Source organism: Xenopus laevis, chromosome 3L (genome assembly GCF_017654675.1).
Source record: "Xenopus laevis strain J_2021 chromosome 3L, Xenopus_laevis_v10.1, whole genome shotgun sequence".
Classification (NCBI taxonomy): domain Eukaryota; kingdom Metazoa; phylum Chordata; class Amphibia; order Anura; family Pipidae; genus Xenopus; species Xenopus laevis.
The window spans coordinates 51,911,070-51,937,184 of NC_054375.1; the positions used below are offsets into that span (position 1 = coordinate 51,911,070).

The 26,115-nt window shown below is 36.1% G+C and overlaps 1 protein-coding gene across 2 annotated transcripts in view; it reads left to right on the plus strand.

The window, feature by feature from the left end:
* Positions 1–26,115, plus strand: part of htr4.L (5-hydroxytryptamine (serotonin) receptor 4, G protein-coupled L homeolog) — a 233,178-nt gene that overhangs the window by 97,514 nt on the left and 109,549 nt on the right. For both annotated transcript variants that reach the window (XM_041586219.1, XM_041586218.1), the window contains exon 2: positions 1,347–1,425. In XM_041586219.1, coding sequence (XP_041442153.1) covers positions 1,403–1,425 — 23 coding nt within the window. In that variant the 5' untranslated portion in view covers positions 1,347–1,402. The remainder of the gene's footprint in view (positions 1–1,346; positions 1,426–26,115) is intronic.

Here is a 26,115-nt window from a genome sequence, read left to right on the forward strand (position 1 = left end):
TGGGTTGAAAGACCATGCGTATGCTCTCTCCTGTTCATTTGTTAGGCTACTGTAACACTCTGCTATTCATTTATTTCCTTCCTATAAACAAGATGGATTGTTAGCATTTGCAATGGATTAGATGGGTAATGCATAAAACATAAATTCTACAGGTTTCTTATTGGTTTTTATTTATGTAAAGTATTAGTTTGATTTTTACCCACAACCTTATTTTACAATTATTTAATGACACCGTACATTTCATCAAACTGTAAAGCTGGCTGTATTAAAACTCTTATTGGGCTAACACGTTCTTAGTTAAAAGACAAAACATAACGTAACCCTGGCGCATGGTGTAAATAGGTGTGGACCTAATGGGTACCATCTGGATAAAAAACATACAAAGCGACTCACGAGATTGCTGAGAAGAATCAACTTATTTTTATAATACCATAAATACATTCTGTATTGAGCAAGCTGATTCATCAAGTGGACTGTAAAGGGAATTATTCTCTATCTGAAAGGTTCATTTACATTTCCTACCCTGCTGCCTGCGGTGGCTTAGATATGAAAGTGGAAGAGAGATAAGAGTTCAGGGCTGAAGCAGAAGAACCTAGTGCCAGAAAATGACACCACATTATCAAACCATGTGTAAAATATGATGAAGGTATAACAAAAATGGTAGGGGATTGGAAGAAATAATGTGAAAAGCTTTTCCTATAAACAATACTGCAAAGAATGCAGTACCGTGTACTGATCATAATACTATAGGGCATATTTATCAAAGGTCGAATTTCGAAGTTGTGTTAATCTTTTTAACCGTAATAAATTCGAATTTACTCACAACTTGAATGGGAGGTTATTTATGAAAAATCTCGAAGTCTAATATCTGATCGAATATGAACCAAACCGAAAATTCGAATTGAGTTTTCCTCTGAAAAATGACTCGAATGTCAGGAAGGCAATTAACATATTCAAATGGTTCAAAGGACCTCTGCCATTGACTAAACAGGGATGGGCGAATTTGACCCGTTTCGTTTCGCCAAAAATTCGCCGCCGGCGAAATGTCGCAGACGCCCATTAAAGTCTATGTGCGTCAAAAAAAATTTGTCGCGTGGCGAAATTATTTTGTCACGCGTCTTCTTTTTTTTGACGCACGTCTCCATACAAGTCTACGGGCTACGGGAATGATTTGCTTGTTATTATTTAATAATTATTTGCTTATTTTCATAAATAAGTAAGATATCTAAATAGGTCCAAGTATTCGTACTTCCTGGATAATAGATCCTGTACCTGTCCTACAGATGAAGCCACTATCTTTTTTGTGTAGCACATGTAATATATTGATGCCATTATTTCTCCTACAGGACAAGCCTGATCAGACAAGCAGTGACGTTCCAGACTCCCATGCTTACTGACTGTGATGGCACATAATAGTAATGTGACGTAAGTAGCTATATCTACTATCTGAAACCTGTGTAGCTAGGATACTTACTTTAACTCCTCCGGCAGGGTAGATGTTATATGTGTTTTTGAAAAAATGGTGCAAATGTGTAACATTACTAAAGGATGTGAAACAGTTGAACTATTTCTACTGGGTTTGAGGTTAACATTAAAGAGATGCTGAGTAGCGAAATGTTTCGCCAGATTTTACAGATTTGTGGCAAGATTCTGCAGTGAAAATACAGGTTGAAAAAACACCAATTGACTCCAATGCAATGAGTCCACAGTTTTTTTTAGCGTGAGGAAAACAACCACTGACTTCAATGCAATGCGTTTAACAAAACCATGGAAAAATGACAGAAATGTGTGAATGTTTTGCCAAAGCAAAATAGGGTAGATTTTCTCATCACTAATGTTGAGCAGTAGAGTCACAACAATATACATGCAATGCCTTCTTTAAAGTGGCAAAACAACAAGCACTACATAGGGGTAATTTACTTATACAAGTGTGAAGTGCAAAGTGCTAACATCCGCAAATCAGCAAGTATTTTATACTCAATGTGAAGAATTTCCCCTCCATAATTGTACTGCAATACCATGTACCCATAAAATAACATGTGCCACCACTTACAGGAAATTTATATGGGCACTAACTAGAGCTGGCATTGTAAGCATTAGTGCCTTTTTTTACTAATCCATTACTGCCAGCATGCTTATGCATACTTCCAGACACAGCATTAGGGGCATGTTTAGATGCATCACACAAAGCAATCCCTAGAAGTAAAACCTCCTCAGGACAAGCATTAATTCCAAGGCTCCCTATCCTCCTTGTGCCCCGTACTTTGCACCACTGCTTAAAAACTGAAAAGTGCCTAGATGCAAGAACCTCTGTGAATCATGTATAAATGCCTACAATTTCATGCATGAGTTTACCCTTTGCACTTTATAAACGAGCTCTTAATTTTTCTCTTTATTTAAGCATCTGTTGAGTATATTCAACAACTGTATCAATAATGCAGTTGGTTGTGGAACAAACCCAAGGCAGCAAGTTGACTGCAATACTCTTTATTGGGAGGTAGAGTTACACAACACTTGACAAAGGGCTCCGCCCGAAACATGTTGTGTAACTCTACCTCCCAATAAAGAGTATTGCAGTCAACTTGCTGCCTTGGGTTTGTTCCACAACCAACTGCATTATTGATACATTGATTTGGGATATCGAACACAGGATAACCCGTGGAATTAAACCAACAAAGACTTTTGGTGAGCCGCACCCATTCCTTTATTTGAGTATATTCAACAACTATGGTCATTTTAATACCATATGAGGTTTTATAAGGGGTAATTTACTAAATGCAGGGCAGAGTGTAAAAATGGTGTAATTTGCCATGTTTTCTGAATTTCCATTCAAATATGGAACACACAGATCTGTTTTTTTCCTCAGGAATCCAGCGCAGCTTGCATTTCACAGTGCTGTATTCATTAGGGGTAGGCAGAGGGAAGGATGTTAGACAGTGACCTGCATTTGGTGTTCAAATTAGGGTGCACTGGCGGGAGTAGCAATTGAGCCCAGTACTTACCACCTACCCTATGGCAGGCTATTGGGACATGGTTGTCTTGCACCCGCCAACACTACGCTATGCACCTAGTACTAGTTTTTCAATCCAGAAAACAACCAGACCCTAGACCCATGTACATTTTTGAACGAGTACATTTGTGCCCCCTAGTACTCTAGCACTTTACTGATTGTTGCATAGCTTTTCAGTTAAATTACTTGCTACTATTGTGAATTACTGTCTGACCTTTTGCTTTCAGGTGTGTGCTTGCCTTTTCTATTACAGGATCTTAGACATGCAGAAATATAATTGCTGTCAAGCAGTAGAGGAAAGGAATGTTGAGTTGACCATAGTTACATGAAAATATATTAATCATCATGCATAAGTGTTATGGCCTATTGCCTCCAAGACCTCCATATGGATATTTTATTGTTGTGTAAATGCAGAGATGTGACCCCTGGGGCCCTTGTTAAAAATCCATGAAAAAATCGACAATCACAACCAACAATATATTTGTTACCAGAATATAGTCACTTTTTTTTTCTTTGGATTTGGATTGTATCTAGAGGAAAATGACACCACACTTTCCATTTTAGTAAGTTCTGTTAAGTAGAAGAAGCAAATTGGGCATAATTCTAAAGATTCAGTAACTGTTTTTCATCATTTTGAAATTGTTCAATTTGACCTTACTGCTGGAGAATTACATTCTAATTCGTTCATAATGTATAATAAAGATTCCTGAATAATGATAAGGAAATGTTATGGTCTGTTTAATCTACCACCACTGAGCTAATCATTAGCATTCTCACCATGTAGATAAGAATTGTTCTGCAGAAGTGCAAATATTTAAGGACAGTTCAGCAGATCACTGTATATTTTATAATAGATCTCAGCCGTACCTTAGAAGTACCTTAGATATAGAAAACAGATTGGCAAGAGAATGTAACAGTGGAAAATGCATATCTGTTTGTGACAGGCCTTTGCCATTCCCTGATTCTTACCCATGTATCCTCTGCTTTCTTTCATTAACAACTCAGAGATGAGTCATCCTGCATTCAACTAAAACATGCTCACTACAACAAGAGACAGCATCAGAAGCTTTATGCTAGTTCTTAGTAGCACTGATGAGCTCATATCATGGTGGCATATCCCCATGCCAAAGATAAACAACTAAAGGAAATTCTGTATTTTATATACTGAAATTATTGTACCGACAGAAGTGCAGAAAACCTTGTGAGGATCCAAAGATTCAAAATTGTCTACTGTAGCGCTTTGCCTTTGATTTTGTTAGGCCTACTTTTGAGTCAGTGCCACTGTCAGGTCCAGATTGGGATTAACATTAGACCCTGGCATTCCAAGTACAAAGAGGCCCAAGCAGCCCCCCACCAGCCCAATAAGTAGTGACTGTCTATGGCAACTTACAGCAGCCCCTCTGGCATTTGCCAGAACCCACAGATTGCCAGTCCGGGCCTGGCCACTGCACATTCTCAGTGGGATCTTGTTGAGCTGGATAACAATCAACCAATTATAAGAAAAAGTTTATCTGTAATTGAATCTGACTTTGATGACGTTACTTTTATATTAAATATAAAAATATATAAATATATATAAATATATATAAATATATATATATATATATATATATATATATATATATATATACGGTATATTATGCACTATTTGTCAGAGGAGCTTGGTTGCATGCATTGTTGGTGAAAGCAACTATATAAAAGTGCAAGAAGCATGATTGGACGCAAGCCTTTTATGAATGGTGTCAAGATGCACACACATTTGCTTTAGAGTGCAAGTAAGACTTTTGGTGCTAGGCAATCCTGGAATAGCACCATCCTGGACGCGAAGGTAATTCCAGGGTTGCCAGAGCTGGTTATATCAATAGGCTTGTGCCAAGTTATTGTATGCCAAAGTTGTTATTATTGCCTTGCAAATTTGCAAGGCAGTCTAATTTTGAATGACAGCACTTGGGGGGCTCCTTTTGCTTAGAAGACGTATTCAAGATTAATCTTCTAAAATCACCAGAAATCTTGTCTCTCTACATGTGTCGTTTGTTTTGTTAGATTTTGTTGTATTCAAAACTCTAATGTTATCTTATTTAAGAAAAAAACTCAAAAGTCTAAGAATGTTACTAACCCGAAAACCCGAATCAAACTAAAATAAAACTCGATTCAAGTTTTTCGCTGTAAAAAAAACTTGAATGTTAGAAAGACTATTAACATCTTCAAATGGGTCAACAGACCTCAGCCACTGATTTTAAGGGGAGAATATTCGAATTAGAACTGTTTCCATGGTCTAGGTTTATAAATGTCATATTCAAATTTACATTCAAGTTTTTTTTTAGTTTTTTTGAGTTTTGACACAAAAAAATTTGAAAATGTTATTTCTAATTCAAATATACCATTCAAACTTTAATAAATCTCCCTCTAATGGTGACATCTTCAAAACAATATATTTGGACTCTGGGCACTGCAAGAAGATATGCTCTCCCTGTTGCTTTGTGGGTTTTGTCCGAGTATTCCACTTGCCTCAAACACTTCAAAAACACACAGGCAAGCTAATTGGCTACCGATATTATAAACTTAAGCGAGACAGGGATTGATGTAAATGATGAACAAGTGCTGTGTAAATGTGTTGCTGCTCCATAAATAAAGCATATTAAATAAATAACAAAAATGACATAAATAACAACACATTCCTATTAAAAAGGCACACAAGTAATTAAAAGCAGATGTTCTCATCTGAAAATGCGAATGGTGGCCATGTATCATAATGCATGACATTTTGTTCACAACACAATTTGCGTCCCAGAGATTTTCCTGATTTCCAAGGAAATAATTTATTGCTCTATTTATCAATATGACCATAGGAACGTCTCCTCTAACCCTTCACTAATGGAACATTTAAAACCAGATTCCAGCAAATGTCACTTAATATAGCACTCAAGCAAACCAGTGGAAATGAAGGCAAGGGGTGATACGGTGGCAGTGAATTCTGATTTTGGCATTTTAGCTAAAGGTATGCCAAGAAATGCATATTTGCTTATAAAGAAAGGTTAGGTCAAATCTATATTACTTTTCCATAGTGAATATTGACACTTCAAATGAAAATCATTTGATGTAAATCCTGTGACAGCAGGAAATGTTATGCCACTGCTCATCGCATGTTATTCTTTATGATATTCTTTAAAATTCCTGCAGCCATTCAAGTTGTTATTTATAATGCATATGTGACCCACAGGCAACTAGCAAGCTCATGCCTTGAGTTTTTTAATTAGGTAGAGTTAATAGAAAAAAAAAACAGATCCAAACTTTAAATCCTTTGCTAACTCTAACTTTACCGTCAGTTTAGTTTTCTGGTTTTGTTATTTATTTAAAGAATAAAAATGGAAAGTCAACTTAACTTATGAGAAGTATAAAGGAATAATATAGTAGGCCTAATTTACTGATATAGGACAGATTTGCACAAGTACAGGAAAATATGGCACCGTAGTGCTTTCATTATTCTATTATGCACATGTTTTTAAATGAGCACCAATATAAAGTACAACCTAACACAAGTCTGTAGTCAACTTTTACCTATTGTATCCTTATTTTGAAGCAGAAAGTAAAAAGTAAATAACAAGCACAACCAGTGTCGGACTGGCCCACTGGGATACCAGGAAAACTCCCGGTGGGCCCAGGTGTCAGGGGGCCCTTGTGCTGCTAAAGATTTGGCCTATTTCATGGCCATTTCCTATTTCTTTGAGAACTAAGGCTAAATAGATGGAATAAAGGATTATAGTATGTAAAGAATAGAGACTAGGACAATAGAGGTTGAGTGAGGTGAAGAATAATAATAGTACTGAGAGTGGGCCCCTGGTCTAAGGTTCTTTGGTGGGCCCCTGGTCAAAGATTTTGTTGTGGGCCCCTGGTGACCCAGTCCGACACTGAGCACAACTATAAGTATACATGCTTGGCACTTGGCAACTCAGCTTTCCACCTAATGGATTGTTTCAAAGCATGGAACGCTGAGCCTCTAGGTGATGACATGTGGCATGCTTTAGTGCCATTGCCTTTTAGCAGCTCATGGAGCAGTGACAAATTAGCAGGAATAGCTTCTCATTGGCAGGCAGTTGAACTTGGAAGTGCAAACTTAGATGGGTTGGATGGCTTTTTAGCAAGTGAGGGAATACAGGGATAGGAAAGATAGCTCATAGCACAAGTTGATCAATAATTAGTCCATTTGCCATCTTGGAGTCAGGAAGGAATTTTATCCTCCTGGAGAGGCTTCAAATGGGGTTTTTGCCTCTCTCTGTTATCATATTATCTCTGACCCTTACCAACATGTACCTTCTCAAGGGGATACCTTCACCAGTATTTGCCACCTTAGCTGTGATGATTGATGCTTTACAAAAATGTTTTGCCAACAAGGTTTCCTTTGTTTCCCCTTTTCTTTTTATCTTAGCACAATGTTGTATTTTTAATAGATGATTTGTGTTCTTCCAACCCTAGTTTCATTGAACGACTTGTTTGTCCTATATAGGCCAGACCTCTAGGGCATTTTCTGCAATGTATTATACCCTTTATGTCATATGTATGAAACCCCATTATTTGCTGTTTGGTACCTGTTTGGGGGTGTACGACACTGTTACCTCTGATTATACCATTACAGTGTGCGTAGTTTCTGAGCCTGTTTTTTTTTTTGGCGATTTTCTTAAAATACCTACATTTCTTCCCTTCCCTCTTTAGAGAAAAATAATGGTAAAGTAAATACCAGAATTGTTATCATAAAAGGAGCTGAAATATATTCTTTCTTGGTTACCAATTGTTTCTTTGTTTCTGGTTATCTTACCCACTTCAGATCTTACCATTATCATCACTGAAAACTTCTCCACCATTTTTAAATATTGTGGATCATAGCATTATTGAGAGAATGCAATCTTTTTTACTCTCCGCATATGACTCCCGGGGAGCCTTCAAATAAACCTGGAGAATCGAAGTTTGTAACTCTCAAAATATTATCGCTATTGGTTTGGTATAAACTGTGGTAGAGAATGACTTGACTATAGACTGGCCAAAAATGAATTACCCAAGTAAGAACAACACAGGGTAACATGGAAATCAGGCAATGAACTTTCTAGTAATGATGTCCCATATGAAAATTATATATGAAATTAGCAAATTATGCCTATTCCCCAACACCATGTTATCTCTTTATTTGCTCTCAGAAATAAATATGGAAAATCCTCGTGACACAGAGGAATTAGTCTACAGCAAGGCTGTTATTTGCTTTATTGGTATATGTCTCAAGGAATTTAGGTAGAGAATAGTATATGTTCTGAATAACAATCCTTTCTTGCTCTTTATGCTCTGTAAAAGAAATTTGCCAGTTACCATGACTACTTTTACCTGTCCTCATAAAGCTGCCAGGCTCATTTATGTTTTAAGGTAAAGATGCAATTTCTCTGGATTTTCTCAGGATCTCTTATAAATAATGTTTTTGTCCGTTTAATTCATTAAACCAAGAAAATAGGATATAGGTGAGTATAAATAAAAACGTCATTATTTCTGACTTTTTATCATTGGGTACAGTGCAGGTGGGTCATTAGCTAGCACAAAAGGAAATAAAAACTAGTTTTTTGCAGTAATTGGGTTCTTGCGAATGTAAGGTAAAGTTTTAACCCTATAGGCTCATCCAACTGTGCAACTGATTCCAGAACATATTTAATAATAAATCAACATCATTATTTATATTAAACAGAACAGTCTAGTATGTGTCACGGCAGCTGATATAGACCTATAACCCTCTACATCCCCAACATCTCATGGAAGCTTTAATTTAACAACAGTTAGATGGTCCACAGGTTGAATATCCCTGATTTAATATGTTTCTGTCCCTGTCGCCATTTTACCTTATTGCACAAGGTCCCACAGTTTCACTTGTAGACACATAGCAGCCAATCAACAAATAGCATTTTCTAGTCTATTGTTTAAAAGCAAATATCTGATTGTTTGCACTGGTTTTTACCTTATACCCCTACTGAAGAGAGCAAAATGTGCCGACCCATTTTGAATATTAAAATGACGCATTAGTTGACTGTTCTTGAGCTTGATATTCTAAATATTAAAGAGCAAATACCTATATGTGTTATATTGTTAAAAGCTGAGCAGTTGCAACAAAACTATTAAACTTAATAGAGGAAATTTGGAAAAAAAATGCCTTGGCTTTGTTTAATGAGATTGTAGTGTAAATAATTGTAGAATAGAGATCAGACACATAGGGGCAAATTCACTAAGATGCGAAGTTGCGCCAGGCGCAACTTCGCCGCACTTCGCCAGGCGTAGTTTCGCCAGCGCTTTGCAAATTCACTAAAATCCGAAGTTGCGCACAGGGGTAGCGTAAGGTTGCGGAGTTGCGCTAGCGTTGTTTCGCTATATAAAGCGAAGTTACGCTAGCGAAGGCTAATTTGCATATGGCGCGAAATTCAAATTTCAATGGAGGAACACGTATCTGCACTACAAATGGCTAGAAAACCTTCAAATCTGCAAATAAAAATTTTATTTTGCCCTACACATGTGCCCACTGTATAGGTAAGTTGCCATGAGTCAGGAGATGTAGGGGTGAGGAAGGGGAGCCCCAAAAAATTTTCGATCTTTTTCAGCCTATCAGCCATCATGTAGAAAACACGCCAGCGTTTTTTGGGACTTAGAAAAAATTTTGACTTTTTTTTAAACAATCCCTATCTACTCTATTGCGCTTCGCCAGGTCTGAGGTGGCGAAGGAAGTCTAGCGTAAAAGGTAGCGTTCACTACACTGCGCAAGTTAGTGAATTTGCGTAGTTTCGTCGCTAGCGAAGATTCGCCTGGCGTAAGGTTGCGAAGTAACACTAGCGAAACTACGCCAGCGTTCGTTAGTGAATTTGCGCAGTAGCGAAAATGCCAAACGCTAGCGAATTAACACTAGCGTTCGGCGCTTCGCGCCTTAGTGAATTTGCCCCATAGAAGGGCAGCCTCCTACAGAACCTTCTGGTAGGTTTTAGTTTTATAATCAGTGCATTAAATCTAAAGGAGTCCTATAATAGCCAAGTAAACATAAAAGCTAGTGGAAAAAATATGTGACCCTTTGTTCTTTAAGTGAGTACATTAAAGTAAAATAGCCATTAGTAAATCCCTATATTTTATGCTATCCATCCAATTTGAGAGTGGTTATTTTTGCATTATTACATGAGCAATTTCTTAGCTAATAAGCTCATTATCCCCCCAATGTATTATGCACTGCACGGATGGGATTGATTACTACCTCACATAACCCATAACGATACATGATTAATGTTGAATTCATCCCAGTTGTAAAGAAATATACTAGATATTATATAAACTCCATAAACCTTCATGTTTCCTTGTGTTGAGTTTTAGATTTTATTACTGGCTATTGGGAAATATTGTAAAAGTTCATGCTAACAGGCAGTTGGTCCTCTGACTTTGTACATGTTTTACTGACTTGTTCTACATAGTGCAGGATTGTCTGCGAAATAAAAATGGAAACCTTTTAATACATAAAGGTGTGCTCTCCGGCTAATTTTTGATTTACTTTGTTCTACATAGCCATTTCTTCTCATTCATTTACTGAGCAACCTCTACTCCAATATTCAATAAACCCAGCTGCTAGACCAATCTTCCTGTATCAATGTATTTGGCATCTGGTCTTGTGTCAACTCATCAGCGGCTATTAAAGCTCTTATAGATTGCAGATGGCACTGTGTGGACTATTATACCATTATGCCATGCAGATACACAGTCCTATAAGCCTTGATTTGAATTGGCTATTGGTCTTTTGTAAGGATGAATTCCCAAAGGATAAATGTTAGTGAAGACCTTTGGCACTCACCAAATTTTCCCCTCAAAAGCCTAAAACAATGTAATTAAATCCAAACCTTAGCAAATCCTTCCCTTTGTTGATCAAAAGGAAACCTAATGAAAATACTTAAAACAACCATGTTCATAATGCCACTCGTCTTGCAATGCAACAATGGTCAAATTCTTCTCTTTGGTATATGAGTATATGCATTGCAGATTATGTACAATGAGCATTATAATGTGGCACAGAAAATGCAACAGAGTAATGTAAGTGGCTGTAGAAAAAAATAACTATTTGTTTACAGCTAACTAGAAATTGAATTAGGCATCTGGGTGCAGTATAAAATTAGACAAGTCTTTCTATTTGTATATACTGTACATTTTGGGGGTACAAGTATGGGACCTGTTATCCAGAATGCTTGGGACCTGAGGTTTTCTGGATAACGACCTTTCTGTAATTTCTTAAGTCTGCTAGAAAATCATGTAAACATTAAATAAACCCAATAGGCTGGGTTTACTTCCAATAAGGATTAATTATATCTTAGTTTGGACCAAGTACAAGGTACTATTTTATTGCTACAGAGAAAAAGGAAATAATTTTAAAAATTTTGGATTATTTGGATAAAATGGAGTCTATGGGAGATGGCCGTGGTTCAGAGCTTTCTGGATAATGGTTTTCAGGATAACTGATCCCATACCTATATAATGAAATGGTGTGTCATGGGTAAAAGCTGGGGATAGCTTGTCTGTTTCATGTGGAAGGTATTAGAGATTGTAAAAACAACAATATGCTGCATCTGTAGATATTGTAAGTAGCCATGAGATGCTATTTGTTCGGTTAAACTTCTGAACCAAATATACAGTATAAGCAGAACAGAAATACCATAAATTATTCTCTCTTTTAAACAGCTGTCATAGTACCACATGGAAAGCATATTGTTCTACCACTTCAAATAAAATCAATTAGAGTTATATCACACTCTATTTTTCACTAACCATGTAGATCTGTTTAAATTAACCTGAGCCTTATGAAATATGTTGTTGACTTTATAATGGTTCCATGGATTATATTTATTTTTCTTTCTTTTAATTTAAAGGAATTTTGTAATTTTTTTAAATTGCTATGCTCTTGTTCTATCTCCCAGTCTGTTGAAGGGAGGATTTTTTCCTAAGCGTTCCAATTTATTCTGATCAGTATATTCTTCAAACTTTCTCTCAGAGAACATTCCACAGCTGCATGTCATCAATGTATTGGTCTGATAGTGGCTGTGCTATATATATGTAGTATACAGTAGATCTATGATAATTATGTGTATGCAATATCATTTTGGATATATTTCCACTAGCCCCATGTATTATTGCACTATGTAGTACCTGCTTGCCCTTTCAGGGTCGATTTTGTACAATGTGAAGTAGTTTGCACATATCTCCAGACTGTAATTGATAAAGCTTATTGTTCCAAAAAGGTTTTAAGCATTTGTCAGCAACAAAAGGTCAATATCATCAAATGTACATATGGCACCTGCATAGGACAGGGCAGCGATACATTACAATAACCTTTTCTAATCCCCCATGACTGCAATGCTCTGTATAATAAACAAATTTAGACACTGTACAATGAATTACTCCCCATCCACTCCTGGATACAGTCAAATGAGCAAAAACACATAAAAAGTTGGCAGTAATTAGTCAGGGTTTAATGATTATGAGAAACATGCTCTAAATATTCTTTTTGTACTTGAGTATCGGCGTGAAGTTTCTTTTAAGTTGTGAAAGTTTAGAAATAGACATTTCTGTGCCTTTGGCCCATAAGGAAAACTTATTTATAACAAAGCTAAATAAGATACCAAAAAAGTTAAAAATGAAAGTGAAATAAAGAAACCTCAAGCGCTTCAGAATTTGATATTTCACAACAGAAGTTAAACTTATACACAATTATTAACAAAATTAGACTGTAGAACAGGAAAAATAATGCATCAAAGCTACATTTATATAGCCCTCAATACAGAGGTCTCTGAGTCATTAACCCTTTACCTGCCTATGATATAGAATTCACAGAGTATGATGTAGTTCATTGTTTCTGGATCTATTCAAATGAATGGAAAAAACCTATTGCTAGGCAACAAGTGGTTCGGGGGCACTGCTCTGCCTTACCATGAATGGATTAAATGCAAATACTGCCTTTTAGAACAATGATTTACATTAATCACTGGTTTGTGCTACAAGAAAACACAATAGATGCTGCAAAGTAGCCATTTCTAAGGTCGAAAAGTGTAGAAGGGGGTGCCGTTTACTCATTATATGCTTGAAAACAATCATCTGAAATTAATTAATAGAGGCAAGCTGTGTGATTAATATTAACTCCTAAATATCTGAATAAGGTGTTGCACAACCATATCTGGACAGATTAGAGTTTCAAGTGTTGGAGGGATGTGAAAAATTAAATGAGTTAATATTATATCAATGATAATGACTCAGGTCCCAGTTCAGAATGTATGGCTCCAATCAGAACACTGTTCAATAAAAACTTACACTCATATATACTTGCACTTCTTGTTTCCAGAATAGGATGGAAGGTCCAATGTTTTTTGGACTTACTGCTACTGACTACAGCAGACAGTAATTCCAGGGTTCCCTTTGTGACTTAGGCCAATACATGTTCCCCAACTATGGGCCAGATTCAATTCAGTGAGAAAAAGTTTTCACATGAAAACTCACGGACGAGTTTCAATCGTGATAAACCCTTATTCTAAGCTACACACATCGTTAAATACCAGGTAGTAGTGATGAGCGAATTTATTTACCAGCCATGAACTTGCAGCAAAATTCCAAATTTCAACCATGTGCGAATTTTTTCTCGAAACTGTAGCGAAAACTTGCAGTGTAAAAATTTGCAGAGAAAAAACACCCATAAGAAAAAAAACCCATTGACTTTAATGCATTTGGACAAAAAAGTGTCCATAAGAATAAATGCCCATTGACTAGTGATAGGCGAATTTGTCCCGGTTCACTTTGTTGGAAAATTCGTGAATTTCCCGAAAAATTCGTAAACGTCAAAAAATTTGTGAAATTCAAATTTTGATGCTTCTGTCAATTTTGACGGCACCTTTAAAGTCAATGGGCGTCCGAATAATGTTGACGCGCGATGGTTTTGACATGAGCGACTTTTCCAACGTGCACCCAAAATTTTTTTATGTAAAACGCGGAAATTAGCCGCGATTTCACGCCTTTTCGAATTTATTCGCACATCACTACCAAAAAGTCGCCATAAGAAAAACCGCCAATTGACTTTAAGGCATTAGGATAAAAAAAGTCACCATAAGAAAAAATGGCCATTGACTTTAATGGGGACCCTTCACGCAAAAAAATATTCCAAGTTCTATTTTATCATGTTAGTCAAGCAAAATAACCTTTAATTACACTGTATAAATTATTTGAATTTTGTTTCCTTCTGGGATGTCCTAATTATAGCAAGTATGCCTTGCATCATCTCAGAATCTTGTTTGTGCACCAGAATGGGGGACCTGATGTCCATCCCCATCCACTAGTTACACAATTAAATGGTTAAGAAAATGGTGGGGAATGTGTGGAGAGCTGTGACATCCAGGAAGTGCTGAATGGAAAGTGAAAGTGATTTCTTGCCCCGCCTCTATGCCGAAGGCATAGAGGAGGGGCAGGAAACATTTGATTGACAGCTGAGATATTTAAATGAGCTTACAACAGCTATGAATGCTTTAATAAAAAATGAAATTTGGATTTCATGTATGATTAGAAAAGGACTTTTGTTACACATTTTTTTATGTCTGGGTGACAGATCCACTTTAATATGTACATTTGGACAAAAAAATCTCCATAAGAAAAAACACCCATTGACTTTAATGCATTAAGACAAAAAAAGTCGCCATAAGAAAAAACATCCATTGAATTTAATGCAGTTTGAGTAATAAAAAATGTTGCACTGTAAAAACAAAAAGTTTTGCGTAAAACGTCAATTAACTTCAATGTGCTTCGCAATTTTTTTGCTATTTCGCAATTTTTTTAAGTTTCACAAATTTTTTTCCCAGTTTCACTAATTTTTCATCACTACGAGGTAGTTAACAGACCTGTGCCTAGTTAATTGTCCCATTTATATATGTTTCCAATAGTTTGTACTTTGTTTGTTATTGTGTAATAATAAGTAACATTTACCTGCAGCCCTCACAAAATGCATGTATCTTAAAATAAAAAAAAATGTAATCCAAGCTTTAAAAAATTAGCTTTATTATAATTGTAAATATATTTTGTTTTGGACCTTTTGTTTTTTTTTCTGATTTAAATGTAAAAAAATTATGTCAACTGGGGAGACGATTTGTACAGCAATTACTCTAGACCATTCGTTAAAAGCATTTTATTATTAGCGCTTTGTCATATTTTTTCTAAAATGTGAATCTGCTTAAAGGGACACTATACCTTCTTTTTCTCTTTGCATTTCCCTAATGAAAAATTTAGGAATTAGCAATATAATTATTTTCCTTTATCCCCCTCCAATCATCATCTATGAAGGTGTTGTTAATAAAACTTGGCTAAACTGCAATTGTCTGTTGTTCTAGTGATGTTTTCTTTTATCTGATGGTGCAACTTACATCAATGCTGTATCCTTTAGGACCTTATTCAGTCATCTTCAGATATTTGCCAGTGCCTATTATTTTGTAATTATGCTTATTATAGGAGTGAATCAATAAAATAGTTTGAAGTTTGACCTTACAGATTTGTTGATATACTGAAAAAATACACTTTTAAAAACAAATTAAATAAAATGACTAATGCATCAAAAACTACTACCGGGAACTGGGCATTTTTGACATTAGTGCAATCATAAAAATGTAATAGCCCATTACTGTGAAGAAAAGCATTACATCAGTAGTTATAATGAATAAAATATCATTTTATATTAAATAAATCCAATTTTTCAATAAATATTGCTGAGCGGTACTATGCAGTACTCAAATAGAGCCACAGAGCTACTAAAATTCAATGCATATACACGGCTGTAATTGGTAGATAGTGTCCTCCAATGTTTTGCCTTTTACTCAGGGTAGTACATCAGCAGTACATCAGGAAAAAAATTGGTGGGCCTCACCAATCCAGACCCTGACCCCCCTACTGGCCCTAATCATGTTGCTCCAAGAAGAGAAAAGAAAATATGAGGGGAGGAGGGCCTGCGGCTGGGGTGGGGGGCCAGGGGAGGTGTGATGTAGCTGGAGCAGGGTCACTTGTACCTTCTGATGCTGCTTTTATCTTCCTAAAACCTCAACTGAACTGTCAGTGCCCTCTGAGCAAAGTGTTGTCTTCAGAGTTTGCCTCTGCATATTGGACACCTATGAAAACCATGTGCATTGCTTACCATTGTCAATACCGAGGAAACATCTGGCATGGATTTGCGTTGAATTTCCACATTTTGCCGCCCACGAATGCTCTTGCGATGCTGCAGTAAAAATTCACTGTGCAAAATTTGGCGTTTGACGTTGCTTGTGTCAAAATTGTCGCGCATCAAAATTAATTGGACACCTATTGACTTCAATGCGTTTCACAAATATTTTACACTTTTGCGAATTTTTCACCGATTCGCCCATCACTAGGCAATAACAAGCATATCATTTTTGACTGGCCATGCAAGTAGCATCACAAATGAGAGGCTATTCTGTCATGATTTTTATGGTGCAGTTTTTATATCTAAATTACACTGCATATAATTCACTTTACTGTATACACCATGGGGGGGGGGTGAGAAGGGGGATATCACTCCAACTTGCAGCGCAGCAGTAAAGAGAGACTAAAGTTTATCAGAGCATCAGTCCCGTGACTGAGGGAACCTCGGAAACTAACAACATGTCTAGCCCCATGTCAGATTTCAAAATTAAATGTAAAATAATCTGTTTGCGCTTTAGAAAAAATGGATTTCAATGCAGAATTGCTGGAGCAGCACTATTAACTGATGCATTTTCAGCCTATTGCTTATATTAATAATTAAAAGGGGTCCTTTTTAAATGCACAATGCAACTGACTGCAGAATTAGAAGAGCTTGTTCCTGCAGGAGTGTGCTGAGCCACATTATTTCTAGAGCTGAATGAGGCAGCTAAAATAAGACATTGATTCCTCTGAATTTGTCTCCACAGATAGATTCAGTATGTGTTTTTTTAAAATTTTTACTTCCATGTTACTCTCTTCCCTCTCCTACAGTACCTTTGACAACACTTCTTTGATCATCTTCCTGTTCACATTTTGCATCTGAAGTATATCTCTTCAAAGATACATTACAGGCATAGCTGAGTGTAACAGAATGGACGTGGATTTAAAGTACATAAAGTATGACAAAGTATTCCATATTTAGAAGTAGTCAAGAGACGGAGGTTAAAACTTAAACCTTATTTAGCAGTACAGGTATAGGATCCCTTATCCAGAAACCCGATATCCAGAAAGCTTCGAATTACGAATGTCTCCCATAGGGGCAGATTCACTATGCGCCGAAGCGCCTAAAGATAGCGTCAATTCGCTAGCGTTGGTCATTTTCGTTACTTCGCAAATTCACTAACGAACGCTGGCATAAATTCGCTAGTGTTACTTCGCACCCTTACGCCTGGCGAATTTGCGCAACGGACGTAACTACGCAAATTCACTAACGCGCGCATTGTACTGAACGCTACCTTTTACGCTAGACTTCCTTCGCCACCTTAGACCAGGCGAAGCACAATAGAGTAGATAGGGATTGCTTCAAAAAAAGTTCAAATTTTTTCTCAGTCCCAAAAAACGCTGGCGTTTTTTCTATATTATGGGTGATAGACTGAAAAAGATTGAAATTTTTTTTGGGGCTCCCCTCCTTCCCCCCTACATCTCCTAACTCATGGCAACTTAACTATACAGTGGGCACATGTGTAGGGCAAAAAAAAATGTATTTGATGTTTTGAAGGTTTCCCAGGCATTTGTAGTGATTGTACGTATTCCTCCATTGAAATTTGAATTTGGTGCTGTATGCAAATTAACTACCCCTGAGCGCAACTTTGGATTTTAGTGAATTTGTGGAGCGCTGGCGAAACTACGCCTGGCGAAGTGTGGCGAAGTGCGGCGAAGTTATGCCTGGCGCAACTACGAATCTTAGTGAATTTGCCCCATAGACTCCATTTTATCCAAATAATCCAACTTTTTAAAAATGATTTCCTTTTGCTCTGTAATAATGAAACAGTTACTTGTACTTGATCCCAACTAAGATATAATTAATCCTTATAGGAAGCAAAACCAGCCTATTGGGTTTATTTCATGTTTAAATGAATTTCTAGTAGACTTAAGGTATGAAGACCCAAATTATGGAAAGATCCGTTATCCAGAAAACCCCAGGTCCCGAGCATTCTGGATAACAGGTCCCATACCTGTATATTATTTTCCATTCTCAGAATGAGCTTTTAATGCCACCTAATAATCTCCTGTAGTGTCCCATCCTGTAATTTACAGAATAGCACTGTACTTGACTATAACAGACAGATTTCCTCTACTTCTTCAGACATTGAGCCATTCAAGAGCATATTTCTAAGATGGCTTTTATTGTCCCATGTGTTAATGGAAGACTTGGCAACAAGGCTGATGTAATGATGTTCCCATTCCCAGCATGACACAATGTTCTTTGCCAATGTATTTTTTTGACTTGCATTCGCATTTTACACAGAAATATGCATAGTCTTGTGTTATCTGGGAGTCTAGAAAGAAGATCCATTCAAATGACAACATCGGAAAAAAGAGTTTAGAGGTCTATTAACTCATTTTTAGTTGTGCAAAAAAAGTGCCCTTTTTCCTGTTCACAGGGCTGTTTTTTCATGGAAAAAAAAATCTGGCAGACAAATGGGAATCACATTGTTTCATTCCTTTTCAAATGGTTTATAATAAACTGAGGAAATAAAGTTGTTAGAGACAATTTTCGTTGACTTCTATAGAAACTCAACAGCTTTTACTTGCTGAGCTTTTTCTGGTGGTAAAATTTTTATTCCCTAAGATGGCGTTGCAGGTGGACAGGGTCAGGGTTATGTTTATTTCCGCCGCATTCTTCTTTTATCAAATAAGCACCAGCTTGTTTTTTGATAAATCAGTCTCTTAGAGACTTCTGTGTAATCTCTGAAAGTTTGGAGCCCCCACTGTGCCATTAGACATTAATGAGTGATGAGAGGGGATGCTAGGTTATAGCTGTTACAGCTGGGTAGGTTGTAAAACAAGGGAATATGAAGGTGTGAGACAAAGACAACAGATTTGTGTTGGAAGTAATATATATATATATATATATATATATATATATATATATATATATATATATATATATATATATATATATACAGATGAAGGAATGAAGCAGCACACGATTCTTTGCAAAAGTGTATATTACAAATCAAGCATCAGTACAGCGACGTTTCAGGCAGGCTATATGCCCTTTATAAATATATATATATATATATATATATATATATATATATATATATATATATATATATATATATATTAAAGTAGAAACCTCATTTTCAGCAGGAGCCTAAGAATAAATATATATTCTGCTGTATATCCACTTTATGGTATAATACAAGTCCTTTTCTGCTTGTTAAAAACATTTCTGGAGGTTTTACTTTCAAGGTAACAATAGAAAAACATTAAAATGTTCTACTTGCTTCTAATTTGGAAACACAAGACAGACAGTACTTGCACAGGGTATTTTATGTTTCATTATGGCAAGAAGGGTAAATCCTTAAGGACTGTTTTGTGAACACAAGTGCAGTGTGCAAATTCACTGTCTTTCTTACCCATAATGCATCACAACTCCAGCATAATTTTGGCTGCATGTGAAGTTGTGCTTAATGCAACTGTATCCCATTCATTAATATGCATGCAATTGTGCTTGCACATGTCAAAGAGTTGGATGCAATTGCTTTCAAGTTGTTCTCAGTGGTGTGTCATTAGTTATTATGCTCCCTCTGATTACCAACACCTTTAGAGTAAGAGGAACATCCAGGGTTTCCTTATATCAATATGTGAACTTGCATGCGATTTGATGGGTTTAATGATGGTTGGTCAAATATGCACAATGTGTTTAGTTGCAAGTACTGTAAATAAATTGGGTCAATACGTGCAATTACGGCCTATATTATCGCTTAACCATCATTGCAGTTCTGATTGTAAACTCATCAAACAATATGTCTATGCAGATTTTCATTTATCCATGATATACAGTATCTAGTAGAATTAAGTCAAAGACAACTGGACATTTTGGGGGTTATTTACTGAACTCCGAATGCAAAAATCCCGAAAAAATTGTGATTTTTTTTTTTTTATAAAATCACGATTTTTTCGGAATTTATTAAACCATGAGGATGGAAAAGTCCAAATCAGAAAATCCCGCATCTCAGACCGATCGAGGTTGCATATAAGTCAATGGGAGAATTGACTTATATTGAATTATTTTTTGATGTGCGCTTAGTTTCGTGCAATAAGTTTTCGGGCAAAAAAGCATAAGAAATCTGAGTTTGTAGGTGAAAAATCCCAAAAAATCATGAAAATCAGATTTTTAAAATGTAATAATAAATAAGCGTAAAAAAAACCCGAGCTGATTTGGTCAGAGTTTGTAGCAGAAAATGTTGAGATAAAATTGGACTTCGATAAATAACCCCCTTACAGTTTTTTTTCTTGAAAATATTTCACCACTCATCTGAGTGGCTTCTTCAGTTCAAATGAATTGGTAGGGTATTCCCCGGTATTTGAACCCTTGAGAGTAGTAAAGTCACACATATACAATCACATTGGTTCAGTTGACTTCAGCAAGGTGTTGGCTGAAACTCACTTTCATTTAGGCAGGGGTTAACCTTTCAATGTACATGACTGGAAGTGGGAATTATTGTGGTGAAATGTTTTCAAGAAAAAACTCTAAGGGGCAGATTTATCAAGGGTCGAAGAGAATTCAAGGGAATTTTCGAAGTAAAAAAATTTGAAATTCAAAGTAATTTTTTGGATACTTCGACCATCGAATAGGATACTACGACTTTGATTTCGAATTCAATTTGAAGTAAAATAGCTCGAATATTCGGCCATTCGATAATCGAAGTACTGTCTCTTTAAAAAAACTTCGACTTTAATACTTCGCCAAATTAAACCTGCCGAAGTGCTATGTTAGCCTATGGGATCCTTCTACAGCAGTTTTCTAAGCTTTTTGAAGTCAAAGTAAAATCGTTCGATCGTACAATAAAATCGTTTGAATCATTCAATTCGAAGTATTTAATCATTCGGTCGAACTATTTTACTTCGGCCTCAGAATACACAAATTCGATGAAAAAATTCGAATTCGAAGTATTTTAATTCGATGGTCGAATTTCGAAGTATTTTTTACTTCGAAATCCGACCCTTGATAAATCTGCCCCTTAATGTCCAGTTGCCTTTGACTTAATTCTAGTTGATATCATCAAACAATAACAAGAAATCAAAACTAGTGTGTGCCAACCCTTTTTCTGGATTCAGAATATATTCATTTTTAAAAATTATTTTTCTAAATGGATTATTTCTAGTAAGCCTGTATTATATCCACTTTAGAAAATAAAAACATTGCAGCAATGTTCATATCCACTGATTTGCCTGGTGCTGTCTCTTTGCACTTGAACTATTCCATTTCTATCTTTATATATATCTCCAGCTGTTGAATATATAATAGGTATGTTATTGCTGTGTAATACCTTTGTGTGGCTTGTGCAGTCGTTCAGGTACCATCTTGATCTTATTCATTGGGATTAGTGTGTCACTGGATCAGCGAGTCACTGAATTCAGGTTATTGTGACATATTCTAGTTCCACCGTTTGAGACTACCACTCTACTGCCTGCTGTTTGATCAATAATAGAGTTGCCTTCTAGTTTTTTAATGTTCAATATGTGGGTTTTCTATAGAATACTGAGCACTGGTGGAGTTATTAATGTCTTTGTAGTTGATAGCAGCTCTTGGATGATCCTCTGAGAGTATATTGTTAAGGACATCGCATGCCTGATACTACTGAAACGTGTTACATTCATCTATAGAACCATAGATGTTGTTATTGAACGGTGTTGCTCCAAGAGTACATTGCGTACAAGCAGATCGATTAAGCTCCAATCTATAGTGCATAGTGCACAGTGAATAGCCACTTTAGGAAAACAATGCAAAGGAAGAGAGGTTTGTTTGAACCTGTGTTATGAGAGGATTAAATAGTTATTTATATGATGGTGTCCATGAAAGTTTGTGAGCTTGTCTATACAGATCACTTATATCTCTATATCTCTATCTATCTATCTATCTATCTATCTATCTATCATCTATCATCTCTGTATCTATCATCTATCTATCTATCATCTATCTATTTATCTATCTATTTATAACATTACTTATGTATGCAGCACTCATCAAACAGGGGTCATTGCAATAATAAATACCAATAAATACAAAGTACAGTTACATTAAAGATTAAGAGCCAAGAGAACTATTTATCAAAATTTGGATTTGCGCAATTTTATAGTTTGTTTCTACTTCGAATATACAAATGTTTGCTTATTTATTCAAGAATCCGAATAAAAAAAATAAAAAACATACCTCAAATTTGTATTTTTTTCCATAATTTTTTATGGAAAATCAAAGTTGAATAATAGTTTGTCTAGGACAGCTCTCGTTGACTTCTACATTAATGCTCAAGCTTTCAGATGCCATAGTTTTACATTAGAGACTTTTCACTTTTTTTCGTAAAAAAAAAAACATTCGTTTTAAAACCATAATTGAAAATCATGGTTTTTAGTGCAAAAAATCTAGGATCACAAAAAATATGCTAAAAATAAACAAAAGAAATTAGATGCCCCATAGAGCTTACAATCTAAGGGACATTTTGACTGCTTATCTGATATATGGTCAATATTTTTGTCATTAACTCATCAAGGGACAGATTTATCTAGGGTCGAATTTCGAAGATAAAAATACATTGAAATTCGACCATCGAATGAAAATACTTTGACTTCGAATATCAAAGTCAAAGTTTTTTTCAGCAAATTTGGGTATTTGGGGAATGATTCGAAGGATTTCAGTGATCGATCGAAAGATTTTACTGCTCTAGAAGGTCCCCATAGGCTAACATAGCACTTCGGCAGGTTTAATTTGGCAAAGTATTGAAGTCAAAGTTTTTCTAAAGATACAGTACTTCGATTATCAAATGGTTGAATATTCAAACTATTTTACTTCTAATCGAATTCGAAGTCGAAGTCTTAGTATCCTATTCGATGTTCGAAGTATCCAAAAAATTACTTTGAATTTTGAATTCCCTCGAATTCACATCGACCCTTGATAAATCTGCCCCTAACTGTCAGTAGCATATAGTGCCAGCACTGCAAATTTTATGTTTCCCTTTTCCTCTTTGATCCCCTGTATGCCACACCACATCTTTGCTGTATGGATGGAAAGGGTTAAAATACATTTTAAAAATCCTGATGTAGTAGCACAATATTTACGCAATGGGCACATTATATTCAATGCAATAACATGATTATATAAATTAAGAAAGAAAGGGGGATGTAAAGGTTACTAGATTTTTTTAATATAATGGTCATTTTATTTTAACCAAAATAATTTATTGCATTAATGACACATCAATAAATTGACCATACCTTACAGAGTTAAGTCTCAGGCATTGGAAATGGAATTCCATTGTTAATTTCACATGTCAAGTTGAAAGAAAACTGTTGGACAGGCTTGCCAAATGATCGAGAGAGAGAGAATTCATAAAGTTTTCAACTCACACAGTCTACATCCTCCTAAAAGATAACTTCAATATAAATAAGGTTTTAAATCTTTCTCTTTCACACTGCAGTCATCTTTACCTGTCCATCTGTCTCATAGATGAATGAGCAAAACGGTTTTGCGTGCGAGAGAGCAGTACAGTTGTGACAAGGAGAACAGGACAGTGGGTTTTGACACTTGTAGTTGGTCATATTCTTATTTTCAATGAGTCTAAGTTTAAAGGGACCCTGTCATCGGAAAACTTTTTTCAAAACGCATCAGTTAATAGTGCTACTCCAGCAGAATTCTGCACTGAATCCATTTCTCAAAAGAGCAAACAGATTTTTTTATATTCAATTTTGAAATCTGACATGGGGCTAGACATTTTGTCAATTTCCCAGCTGCCCCTGGTCATGTGACTTGTGCCTGCACTTTAGGAAAGAAATGCTTTCTGGCAGGCTGCTGTTTTTCCTTCTCAATGTAACTGTGTCTCAGTGAGACATGGGTTTTACTATTGAGTGTTGTTCTTAGATCTACCAGGCAGCTGTTATCTTGTGTTAGGGAGCTGTTATCTGGTTACCTTCCCATTGTTCTTTTGTGTCGCTGCTGGGGGGAGGGGAAAAGGGAGGGGGTGATATCGCTCCAACTTGCAGTACAGCAGTAAAGAGTGATTGAAGTTTATCAGAGCACAAGTCACATGACTTGGGGCAGCTGGGAAATTGACAATATGTCTAGCCCTATGTCAGATTTCAAAATTAAATATAAAAAAATGTGTTGGCTCTTTTGAGAAATGGATTTCAGCACAAAATTCTGCTGGAGCAGCACTATTAACTGATTCATTTTGAAAACAATGTTTTTTCCCATGACAGTATCCCTTTAAGGAAGCACATACAGTACTTACTGTATATAGTGAGAAACTCCAGGAGGGAGGAATTAGAGCCCCTGAAACACACTGAAGCGCATGGTCCCACAATAAACCGTTTTGAGTAGAAAATGAGGTTCATCTATCTTATAAGCTAATGCTACAGGCCTAATTATTGAATCCTGATATTTGCAGTGGTTTCAGGACTGCTATCTAATGAGAATCTGAATTAATTACAAATCAGCCTTGTTTTGTAACTTTTTTATATTATATATGTATAATATATTGTGACTAAGTCCCTAAGCTCAAGTAAGTTTTAGCAGCACAGAACATGTGCATTCAATCAGCAGAAAAGAAGATGGGAAGCTACTGGGGTATCTTCAGAGATCTTTAAATTTATGGTCAGCTGTAATTTCACACAACCATTTCCCAAGGGCACATTAGTATCTACTCTTCTCTTAGTCAATGTGCTGCATACAATAATAAGGTTAATGTAATGTATAGTAAAAGGGCTCTGCTTCTGAAAACATTGAATTAGTATAAATCAGGTTATCAGGTCCCTTTGAGTGAAAGGGATCTTATTAAGAATAATTTGTTATCCATTGAAATGTCCTTTTGAACACACAGGTTTTACTTCAGGGGAAAACTGAGAGCGATACCACTTCTGATGTACTGGTATCAAAGCGAGTCTAATCAGCTAGGGAATGCACTCAAAATTATAAAGAGCATGCTTGTACTTTGTGCTTGCATAAAAGGCTGTGAAATGTATGCAAATCATTTAGGATGATTCAGGATGTGAGCCCTACAGCTCCCTCCTAAAGTGTACTCTTGACATATAAAGCATCTGACAGATGCAAAGATACATTTGTTCCAAAATAACACTATATACAGTAAAACAAAATGAACTGTTTGTATGTCGTTGTTTTTACATTTTATCTTTCTAAGCTCATCGGCTGCTTGGATCAGAACAGTACTATTACGCAGTCAATTTGCCAGCAACATACATTCTGCAGTCGCAAAGGAAAATTGAACTGTATTACTCATGTAAGGTATGATAATGTATAGAAGACAAAGTCATTTACAACATTTGAAAATCCTGGTGATAGGCTGGCACTTTTAAACCCGTACTGCATGGTCTTCTTTAAGTATATGAAGCCCATTCTAAATTGATTGGATTTTGTGCAGTTTAGATTTACATGAGGGATAGACAAATTGTATCAATGGACAGGATTTTCAGCAGTTTGGAGTGGCCAGCTGTTGGAACCAAACAGGGGCATAACTACAGAGGAAGCAGACCCTGCGGTTGCAGGGGGCCCAAGAGGTATAGATACATGTTTATGTACAATTTAAAAAAATATTGGCAAATAAAATTTTGTGGGTCCCAAGAATAATTTGCTGTGGGGCCCAGTAATATCTAGTTATGCCATTGGAACCAAATAATGATCACTGTAGAGGGTCAGTCATGGGCAAGCAGTAAAAGTGCTCAGGAGATCTACAGTCATGTTCTATTTCAGCCTCTACTGGCTTCTTGTAATGCTATTCTTGCAATACTTGTCAACTACTGAGGTATTGAAACCAGAAAATAATATTGATACATCCTTGACCAATTGGTAGGGTTGCCAGCTTTTCTGAAAAAAAAAC